This window comes from Heterodontus francisci, chromosome 4 (assembly GCF_036365525.1).
Source record: "Heterodontus francisci isolate sHetFra1 chromosome 4, sHetFra1.hap1, whole genome shotgun sequence".
Classification (NCBI taxonomy): Eukaryota; Metazoa; Chordata; class Chondrichthyes; order Heterodontiformes; family Heterodontidae; genus Heterodontus; species Heterodontus francisci.
Window position 1 is genome coordinate 56,648,065 of NC_090374.1, and position 11,364 is coordinate 56,659,428.

At 41.7% G+C, this 11,364-nt stretch overlaps 1 protein-coding gene across 3 annotated transcripts in view; it reads right to left on the reverse strand.

Annotated features, from left to right (window-relative positions):
- oclnb (occludin b) overlaps positions 1–9,181 on the reverse strand; it is a 30,669-nt gene extending 21,488 nt beyond the window's left edge. Inside the window, exons 1-4 of one of the 3 annotated variants that reach the window (XM_068029582.1) lie at positions 9,150–9,181; positions 8,707–8,839; positions 4,067–4,754; positions 2,572–2,733 (exon numbers count right to left, since the gene is read on the reverse strand). In XM_068029582.1, the coding sequence (XP_067885683.1) occupies positions 2,572–2,733; positions 4,067–4,754; positions 8,707–8,762 (906 nt within the window). In that variant the 5' untranslated portion in view covers positions 8,763–8,839; positions 9,150–9,181. Of the gene's footprint in view, positions 1–2,571; positions 2,734–4,066; positions 4,755–8,706; positions 8,840–8,992; positions 9,122–9,143 lie in introns of those variants that run through there. The other 2 variants (XM_068029580.1, XM_068029579.1) reach the window with 2 other exon arrangements.
- Positions 9,182–11,364: the final 2,183 nt, after the last annotated feature.

Genomic DNA, 11,364 nt, shown 5'->3' on the forward strand with positions numbered 1-11,364 from the left:
CACAAATATTGGCCATGTAATTGATAGTGAAGAGGATAGACTCCAGAATGATATTAATGGTTTGGTTGAGTGGGCAGAAAAGTGGCAAATGGAATTCAATTCAGAGAAGTGTGAGATAATGTATTTGGGGTGGGCAAATAAAGCAATAAACAGGAAGATATTGAGAGGAGTAGAGGAAGTGAGACACCTTGGAGTGCATGTCTATAGGTCTCTGAAGGCAGCAAGACAGGTAGATAAAGTGAAGAAGGCATATGGAATGCTTTCCTTTATTGGCCAAGGTATAGAATACAAAAGCAAGGATGTAATGCTGGAACTGTATAAAACGCTGGTTAGGCCACAGTTGGAGTATTGTGTACAGTTCTGGTCACATTACAGGAAGGACATAATTGCTCTGGAAAAGTACAGAGGAGATTTACAAGAATGTTGCCAGGGCTTGAAAATTGCAGCTATGAGGAAAGATTGGATAGGCTAGGGTTGTTTTCCTTAGAAAAGAGAAGGCTGAGGGGTTATTTAATTGAGGTGTATAAAATTATGAGGGGCCTAGGTAGAGTAGAGACAGGAGGACCTGTTTACCCTAGCGGAGAGGTCAATTACCAGGGGGCACAGATTTAAGGTGATTAGTAGAAGGACTAGAGGGGACATGAGGAAAAGCTTTTTTACCCAGAAGGGGGTGGGTGTCTGGAATTCACTGCCAGGAATAGTGGTGGAAGCAGAAACCCTCAACTCATTTAAAAGGTACCTGGACCTGCATCTGAAGTGCTGTAACCTGCAAGGCTACGGACCAGGTGCTGGAAGGTGGGATTAAGTTGGGCGGCTAGTTTTTTCAGCCAGCGCAGACACGATGGGCTGAATGGCCTCATTCTGTGCTGTAACCTTTCTATGGTTACAAGTCGTTGTACTGCCACACTGGCCATTTGCAAACCACTTACAAATTGGGAAGAACAAGAAGCGTTATAATCAATCAATAATCAATTAGGGCACCAAAGGGGGAAAAAAAACTTTGAATTACTTGTTCTGCATGAACTTGGTAGGAGTAGTATTAGGTTACGTACGTTCCCAAAACTTCTTAGTGGCATATTATTATAGAAGGAATCCAATCAGGTGTAAATTTTCATACGTTTATTGTAGTGCAATTTCTCTATATACAAGACAATTTACATAAATGACGTGGATGAAGGGACTGAAGGTGTGGTTGCTAAAATTTGCTGATGACACAAAGATAGGTAGGAAAGCAGGTTGTGAAGAGGACATAAGGAGGCTACAGAGGGATATAGATAGGATAAGTGAGTGGACAAAAATCTGGCAGATGGAGTATAATGTGGGAAAATGCGAAGTTGTCCATTTTGGCAGGAAGAATAACAAAGACGAATATTATCTAAATGGTGAGAGATTGCAGAGCTCTGAGATGCAGAGGGATCTGGGTGTCCTAGTGCATGAATCGCAAAAGGTTAGTATGCAGATACAGCACGTAATTAGGAAAGCTAATAGAATGTTATTCTTTATTGTGAGGGGAATTGAATACAAAAGTTGGCAGGCTATGCTTCAGCTATACAGGGCATTGGTGAGACCACATCTGTGTTCAGTATTGGTCTCCTTATTTAAGGAAGGATGTAAATGTGTTGGAAGCTGGGCAAAGAAGGTTTACTAGACTGATACCTGAAATGGGCGGGCTATCTTATGAGGAAAGATTGGACAGGCTAGGCTTGTAGCCACTGGAATTTAGAAGAGTAAGAGGCAACTTGATTGAAACATATAAGATCCTGAGGGGTCTTGACTGGGTGGATCTGGAAAGAATGTTTCCCCTTGTGGGAGAATCTAGAACCAGGGGTTACTGTTTAAAAATAAGGGGTCGCCCATTTAAGACAGAGATAGGAGAAATGTTTTCTCTCAGAGGGTCGTGAGTCTTTGAAACTCTCTTCCTCAAAAGACAGTGGAAGCAGAGTTTTTGAATGTGTTTAAGACAGAGGTAGACAGATTCTTGATAAGCAAGGGGGTGAAAGGTTATCGGGGTAGGTAATAATGTGGAGAAATCAGTTCAGCCACGAACCTATTGAATGGCGGAGCAGGCTCGAGGGGCCTACTCCTGCTCCTAATTCGTATGTGAAATCCTGTATCCTTAACATGAACAGAGATTGTTCCTTTCTAACCTGTTTTATAGCGTGGGACCTTTGCAGTGGATGGACTAATGACCTCTATAAGATAGTTCTCCATATTTTGTTTAAAAAAACATTTTAATGGAAAAACCTGTTATATCTCGATTGTTTAAAAATTTTAAATACTTGCAAGGTTTTATCAGCACTAGCAAAATAACAATGACATTTTGCTGCACCAGAAAATAAAGCCTCCCGCTATCAACTTCCATTTGCAACATACAAAAGCAAAACACTGCTGGCAATCTGAAATAAAACAGAAAATACTGGAAATACTCACGTCAGGCAGATTTGTGGATAAAAGGTCATTGATCCAAAACATTAACTCTGTTTCCCTCTCCATAGATGCTGCCTCACCTGCTGAGTATTCCCAGTATTTTCCAATTACAACATGTTTGACCAAATACAGAGAGAAACTTACCCATTCTTCGACATTAGGGGCTGTCTCATCCTCCATACGACTCTTATCCCACAGGATGTTTTCTTTACCATATCTTGTAATCTTGCTTCGTGTTTTATAGGCAAAGAAGATAATCAGACCTAAAGCTATTATAATCATGAATCCCATCACAATTGCAAGGGCCTAGAGAGAGACCAGAAAAAAAGTTAAACAATGATCAGGCTTACGTCAGCACACTCATACTTATCTAGCATTGCATAACATAGTAAAAGATAAATGGAAAAGTCAGTTTATGTATCAATTGCTTCATTATTTTAGGAAAATTTTCAACACTTCTTATAGAAAGTGGTTCTGCTTTTTAAAATTTTAATTAGTTAACTCACATTTTCTGCAGAAAGTGTTAGTGTAAACAATTCTGCATAATTTTGCATGTATTGAGAAGTCACTAACTCATTTTTGAAGAATATCCATCAGAACAGCCAAATATTGCTAAGCACATTTATACCATCTGGTATACATTTAACAGCTTTCAAAATTGTGGTGTTGAATATTCCAGCTGTGAACTTTCCCTTTAACATCAAATCTTTTCCAAAACATACATTCCCGATATAAAAACAGAAAGTGCTGGAAATACTCAGCAGGTCTGGCAGCATCTGTGGAGAGAGAAGCACAGTTAACGTTTCAGGTCTGTGACCTTTCATCAGATGATGTTAACGCTAACTCTGCTTCTCTCTCCACAGATGCTGCCAGACCCTCTGAGTATTTCCAGCACTTGCTGTTTTTATTTCAGATTTCCAGCATCCGCAGTATTTTGCTTTTGTTTACACATTCCAGATACTTTTTTTGTTGTTGGTCAGCCTAATATCTGACATGTAAAGATGCTCATGAATGTCCAAACCAATCCACCTAAGACAGAGCTTTTCCACAGACTCTCATTTTTTAAACATCCAATCGTATCATTTCCACTCCAGCATATTTAAAATGTATGAATGCACACAACCATTTTCATATCCCTTCAGCTTAACTTTATTTACAATACAGTTCAAATCAAGCTTTCACCATTAACTTGCTTCCCATGTTACCATTCTGATACCTGCATGTTTGTAGAGGTACCAACTTTCAAGTTTATATCAGACAGAGCCAATAGATACACTACTAGAACAACACAAGTGATTGTTGCTGCAGTACGTAGGGGTTGCAATTGGTTTACCTGTTTGGGGAACTGCAGGTCACTGTAAAAATGTTTTTGTTCCTAACCGTTTTAGTGCAAAAGTTATTTACCTCAAGTACTCAAAGAAATCTTACAGCACAGTGCTACAGACTATATTACTTCACTAATTAGAGAATAATTCTATGTGTTTAGATCCTAATGTACTAAAGAGCACAGACAATAATTACTGAGAAATGGAACTTGTCTCGATGGGCTGAAAAGGTCTCTTCTGTGCTGTAATGACTATGACTAAGTTTAATTGATCACATTTACTAGTTGAATATGAAAGACATGTCAAATACTTGCCTCTTGGGGTTCTACCACACAGTAGTGATAAAGATATTGATTTGTGAAGACGCCAGTGGTAGATGGGATATAGAACTGGTTGCACAGAGTCAGTAGCTGATTGTAGAATACGGATCCTGCAGCCTGCGCTGTTGGGTTTACTCCCATGATGTAGACTATTGTAGCCACAAACATTATAAAACCAATGACTGCACACAAAATTATCAGAATTAAATAAAACTTCCTTGTTCTTGAAAGCCTGGCACGAGAAACGAGTATGATAAAGACAACCAGAAGTCCGATAAAGCTGACAGCAGCTAATGCAATCATGAAGCCTTTGGCAGCCCGTGGATCAGTGTAGCCACCTCCATATCCATATGCTCCAACTCCAGCACCATATCCATAGCCCGTACCAGATCCATAGCCTGTACCAGATCCCCCGTATCCTCCATATCCTCCATATCCCATGCCATTCCCTACTCCCATCCCTCCTCCATAATAGTCCATGTCCCAGGGTAAAGTTGATGCCACACATGCAAAGATTCCGACGCTCATCACAATGATAATGACTGCTAAAATTTTGATAATTCCTGGAGGGGAAGACCATTTGTAGAAGTACTGTGTTTCATCTGGATAATAAGAACCAGCAGGCTGGGATCGCACCTCTCCATCATATAGATCCTTGCTTGGTGCATAGACTGAACCAGGGCTGTAATGTTGGAGGAAAAGTAAATTAATACAATGCAGCCTGTACATGTTCACAGCAAAACAGGCATTCTTCTATACAAAGGGCTTTCAGGATTATTTCATTAGAATACAAAATTTATATTATTCCAAGGTCCACCAATGAAGATCAGCAGGTTCACTTTCTAAAAGTGGAACATCCAAGTCTGTTCATCATTAAGATGTTTAGAATGAAAATGGAAACACTTGGGAACTTTAACCAACTTAAAAAACAGGACTGAGCATTGTATTTTTTTTTTAAATATCACATAATAATCAAATTGAGAATAAAAAAATCTACATAAATACACTACATTGTTATCTACTTTTAGACACAGATATACTATGTGTGCACTACCCAGGAAGGTCATGGGTTCAATCCCTGGCCTGTGCCAAATTAGCTGGCTCCAGCAGTAGAGATGTGAAAGTTGGCCTCAGTGCTCTGAGGGGGTAGAAATCCACCCGAGTTCCCATTCACAACTGCTATCCTGATGCAGAGCAACTGCAGTAGAAATTAGCATGTTTAGATTCATCTTAAAACTTTCAACAAACTGACACACAGCATGTCATAAATAGTACACAACACTAATGTGAGGTAGGGCAACTTGAACATTTTCCATACTTTACTGTGCTGTTGTGTACGTTAAATAAAGTTACAAAAAACTCAAACAACAACAAAAAATGCATAGTCTACTCATATGGATTAAAGTGAAAAGCCTTTTACCATCCCTATTTTAATTTTTGTAGTAGCTCAGTAGATAAATGTACTGCATTGTGTGACACTGAGCCATCAAGCCCAGCATGATCCTGGTCTATGAACTTAGCTTGGTCAGCAACAGGGGCCTGTTAAAATGGCATTGCCTGGAGCACCTGACCAGACCTTGTACACAAAGAAGAACACAAAAGAAAATTACAGCACAGGAACAGGCCCTTCGGCCCTCCAAGCCTGCGCCGATCCAGATCCTCTATCTAAACCTGTCGCCTATTTTCTAAGGGTCTGTATCTCTTTACTTCCTGCCCATTCATGTATCTGTCTAGATACATCTTAAAAGACACTATCGTGCCCGCGCCTACCACCTCCGCTGGCAACGCGTTCCAGGCACCCTCTGCGTAAAGAACTTTCCACGCATATCCCCCCTAAACTTTTCCCCTCTCACTTTGAACTCGTGACCCCTAGTAATTGAATCCCCCACTCTGGGAAAAAGCTTCTTGCTATCCACCCTGTCTATACCTCTCATGATTTTGTACACCTCAATCAGGTCCCCCCTCAACCTCCATCTTTCTAATGAAAATAATCCTAATCTACTTAACCTCTCTTCATAGCTAGCGCCCTCCATACCAGGCAACATCTTGGTGAACCTCCTCTGCACCCTCTCCAAAGCATCTACATCCTTTTGGTAATGTGGCGACCAGAACTGCACGCAGTATTCCAAATGTGGCCGAACCAAAGTCTTACACAACTGTAACATGACCTGCCAACTCTTGTACTCAATACCCCGTCCGATGAAGGAAAGCATGCCGTATGCCTTCTTGACCACTCTATTGACCTGCGTTGCCACCTTCCGGGAACAATGGACCTGAACACCCAAATCTCTCTGTACATCAATTTTGATGATTATGATTAGAGATACAGCACTGAAACAGGCCCTACGGCCCACCGAGTCTGTGCCGAACATCAACCACCCATTTATACTAATCCTACACTAATCCCATATTTCTACCAAACATCCCCACCTGTCCCTATATTTCCCTACCACCTACCTATACTAGTGACAATTTATAATGGCCAATTTACCTATCAACCTGCAAGTCATTTGGCTTGTGGGAGGAAACCGGAGCACCCGGAGAAAACCCACGCAGACACAGGGAGAACTTGCAAACTCCACACAGGCAGTACCCGGAATCGAACCCGGGTCCCTGGAGCTGTGAGGCTGCAGTGCTAACCACTGCGCCACTGTGCCGCCCTAGGACTTTCCCCAGGACTTTTCCATTTATTGTATAGTTCACTCTTGAATTGGATCTTCCAAAATGCATCACCTCGCATTTGCCCGGATTGAACTCCATCTGCCATTTCTCTGCCCAACTCTCCAATCTATCTATATTCTGCTGTATTCTCTGACAGTCCCCTTCACTATCTGCTACTCCACCAATCTTAGTGTCGTCTGCAAACTTGCTAATCAGACCACCTATACTTTCCTCCAAATCATTTATGTATATCACAAACAACAGTGGTCCCAGCACGGATCCCTGTGGAACACCACTGGTCACACGTCTCCATTTTGAGAAACTCCCTTCCACTGCTACTCTCTGTCTCCTGTTGCCCAGCCAGTTCTTTATATCTAGCTAGTACACCCTGGACCCCATGCGACTTCACTTTCTCCATCAACCTACCATGGGGAACCTTATCAAACGCCTTACTGAAGTCCATGTATATGACATCTACAGCCCTTCCCTCATCAATCAACTTTGTCACTTCCTCAAAGAATTCTATTAAGTTGGTAAGACATGACCTTCCCTGCACAAAACCATGTTGCCTATCACTGATAAGCCCATTTTCTTCCAAATGGGAATAGATCCTATCCCTCAGTATCTTCTCCAGCAGCTTCCCTACCACAATGCAGCAAGATTCTGGCTGGAATTACAAGGTGAATATCAGCAGGTTATAGGATTACTATTTACAGGTGGGATATTGGGGCAATATAACTTTTACTACATATAAACTATTAGTGAATTATTGCATTACTATTGGTTATTAGGGGATATCTGAGCATTCTCAGTATTACTATTGGTTATCAGCTCAATTTCAGTGAGTTACTATTAGTTACAGGTGGAATCAACATTCATAGAATCATAGAAAGTTTAAGGCACAGAAAGAGGCCACTTAGCCCATCGTGTCTGTGCTGGCCAAAAAACGATCCACCTATTCTAAGCCCAGCTTCCAGCATTTGGTCCATAGCCCAGCAGAATATGGCACTTGTGGTACATATCCAGACTCCTTTTGAATGAGTTAAGGGTTTCTGCCTCAACTACCCTTTCAGACAGTGAGTTCCAGACCTCCACCACCCTCTGGGTGAAAAGGTTTTTCCTCTTCTCCCCTCTAATTTTTCTACCAATCACTTTAAATCTATGCCCCTCGTCACTGACCTCTCTGCTAAGGTGATTAGACCCTACATCTCCACTCTATGCAGGCCCCTCAAAATTTTGTACATTTCAATCAGATCTCCCCTCAGCGTTTTCTGTTCCAAGGAGAACAACCCCATCCTCATCCCACCTCTTCATCTTGCTTTTACTTGTAAAATACACCATGCCTCCCAAGCTGATTAAGATAACAAACTGCATTTACATGGCAGTGAATAACTCAGCCACACACACCAGGAAAATGCCAGATTGAATCAATCCCCATTTGGTGTCAAGTGAACTGATCTCAGGGATTTGTGGTTACAGGTGCAAACGTTAATTAAAATGATGAGAAGTCACTGACCTGAAACGTTAACTTTGCTTCTCTCTCCATAAATGCTGCTAGACCTGAGTATTTCCAGCACTTTTGGGTTTTATTTCAGATTTCCAGCATCTGCAGTATTTTGCTTTTATATTAATTAAAATGCTCCTGGGCTGAGGAAAGGGGTGGGAGAAGTCACCCAGGGTTTCCATGTTTGACCACTAACTCCTACTGGAAACTGCCTGTGCAGAGACATCAGATTAGGCATGGTGGTTAATGCCTTCAACCATTCACGCTGAACCAACGAAGTAAACTAACAGTTCAGGAGCTGAGGTTTGTGAAACCTGTACCCAGCGCCTTCAGGGAAATGAGAAAAGGGAAGACAATTGGAAAGATTTCTTTAGAAGTCTGAATTATACCATCTCAAAATAGGAAGTTAAGCAGAAGAGGGGGGGAAAACTCCAAGAAAAGCCAAGTTGTGTAACGCAGAAATACTCACTGGTACTGGCTGCCGGAGTGATAGGAGGGTGGACTGTCGAATGCTCGCCCCGACATTTTCACCCTTCCAACTGTAAATCCTCTGTGATCGAGTGGGGATTTCTTTCCTCAGCAAAGTCAAATTCCGCTCGAATCTGAATAAACATCAAACAGCATGAGAACAAAAGCAACGAAACTCGCTCCCCCTCCCCAGTTTACACACACAAATACCCGGCCTGAATTTCCAGTCAACAGATAATAAACAATTGAATTAAAAAGTGGAACATTAAACTATCTTGATCTTGTACCCTAATGTGCAGAAGGAAAATAATTCAGAATCACGGAAAAAGACAATGAAAAGCTCCTCAACGTCGAAAAGTTCCGTCGTCTCAGCGCTTGTTACTGCTGTTGTTCCAACACACACCCTTCTGCAGCCGATCCTGGCCAGACTGGACTCACCCTGACCTGAGAGTAAAGCGCCGATCTCCGCCTCCACCTGCAAACGAAAGGCTGCAAAAAACAGGGAGCGCAAACCGAAGCAGCACGTCAATCACCGACAGAGCCCGCCCCTCCTCCACCTTGCTGCATTTAACACAAGCAAGAATGTGATCCCAGTAAGAGCCTCACCTGATCAGCAACTAGCAGCCTTTAGCAGTGGAAGAACCAGATACCTAGCTATCAAAAGCGAAATGTATTTATTGCACTGCCTTTAAGAAAATAATCTAAAAACCGTATACATTTGTTTTTATAGATCTAACAACAACTTGTATTTATATAGCACCTTTAATGTACCCTGCAAACAAAATATCCAGTCCTGCTACATATTTGTGTTTACTGATGTTTCCTTGACCTGTTTTGTATTGTTTGCGGGCTTTCCCCTTCAATCACATTTATTTCACAAGCTTTTAGTTTCTCCAGAACAGGTAATTCCACAAAAGGTGAGAGAGACAATGTGTAATGCAAATGACTCAATGGTTTGGAGAAGTATCCGTAAACAGAAACTGGGAAGCATGTGATTAGAACACACCCTTCTACAGAAATAAATAAATAAGATCTATAGAAAGTTATAATCCCACATTATAAAGTGCAGCGCTGTTGTTGTTTGGCGAACCAACCCCCACTGTGCAAAGGCTGAACTCTCCAACACATCTTACTTACCTCCCCATTGACCACAAAACCACTATCAACATCAAGCCATTGTTTCCCAGAGCGGTACTGATCTCATCTCCTCTGGAGATCTTCCCCTCCAACCTCATAGTCCCCCAACCCCACAGAGCCCACTTCTCCTTCTCTAGATCAACATACAGGACTGACATGGTAGACCCATCATTTCAGCCTGTTCTTGCTCCATGGAACTTATTTCTTCCTATCTTGACTCATTTTCTCCCTGTATCAAGTCTCTTCCCATCAACGTCTGCTACTCTTCTGACTTTCACTGCCACTTTAACAGTTTACAGTTTCTTGACCCTGACCATTGCCTTTGCACCCAGGATATCTAGTCCCTCTACAACTTCCTAGTATGGAGCCCAATCAGTTCCCATCCACGCATGCCCTCCATCTGGTTGAACCTGTTTTTACATTGAAAAACTTCTCCTATAACTCCACTCACTTCCTCTAAATAAAAGGTGTCACTATCAATGTTCCCTCTAAGGCAGGGCAGCCGCACAGCAACCCCAAAGTTGATTCCCAGGCCGAGCACAAGCTGGCTTCTTTAAGGTACCATGCATGTGTGGCCGTGCAAAAACAATTAAATGGTCCACATACGTAAATGAATGGACCACGCACAACAACAAAAAAATCAGAGACCGTTGGTCACTTTGGGAACCCATGTAGGTCCTAGCCACACTGCCTTTTCATGGGGTATGTGTAACATTTTGTTACGGAAATGTGAGAGATGATTGGGATGGTTCCCCCTTTTCCACCTCTCAGCTGGCCAAAGACAGCTCTTTTTTTGAATAAAGGTGTTTGTTAACCCCTGAGACCTTTAATTATCAAGAACAGACAATTGATAGGTTTTCTCACAAGTTAGATAAAAAAATCAATATTTTTTATACAACACCTGAAATATACACAACACCCACTCTCACACTCATACAGATACACACACACACTCAAGAAAAGATAGAGATTATAAAGATAACGTACATTAGGTCTGATGATTTTAAAGAGTCCTCTGTTAAATTTGCTTTTCTCTGGGATGAAGACCTGAAGCAATGTAGGCCTGCAATCTTTTCCGTTGCTCACTGAAGAAAGACCTGGGAGGTTCAGAAAGGTGGATGCACTGTTGCAGACTATTCTTGTTATAGTCCAGCCAAAGGTCAATGGCGAAGTCCTGGTATGATTTCTCAGGTAGGGAGTTCAAGGCCAAACTCCAGTCGCTGCCTACATGTAGTTCAAAGCTGGTAATCTTAGGCAGGGTCCTTTCTCTTCAATGGAATAGATGGATCTGCTTTGTCTGCCCAGAAGATACCTTTATTAAAGCTCCTTATCAGAAACCTAGTTTCTGTTGTGTGACCATAATTTCTCTTTCCATTGTCCTCATAAATGGTTTCAGATGGTGAGGCTATTGTCAAATAATAGAATCTGGGTATCATTCATCCTCATCTCACCTTGATAAAGTCAGGCTTTTTGCACCGATTCTTTGGAATTTGAGTTTGGAGTCCAAAAGTCTGCAACAATA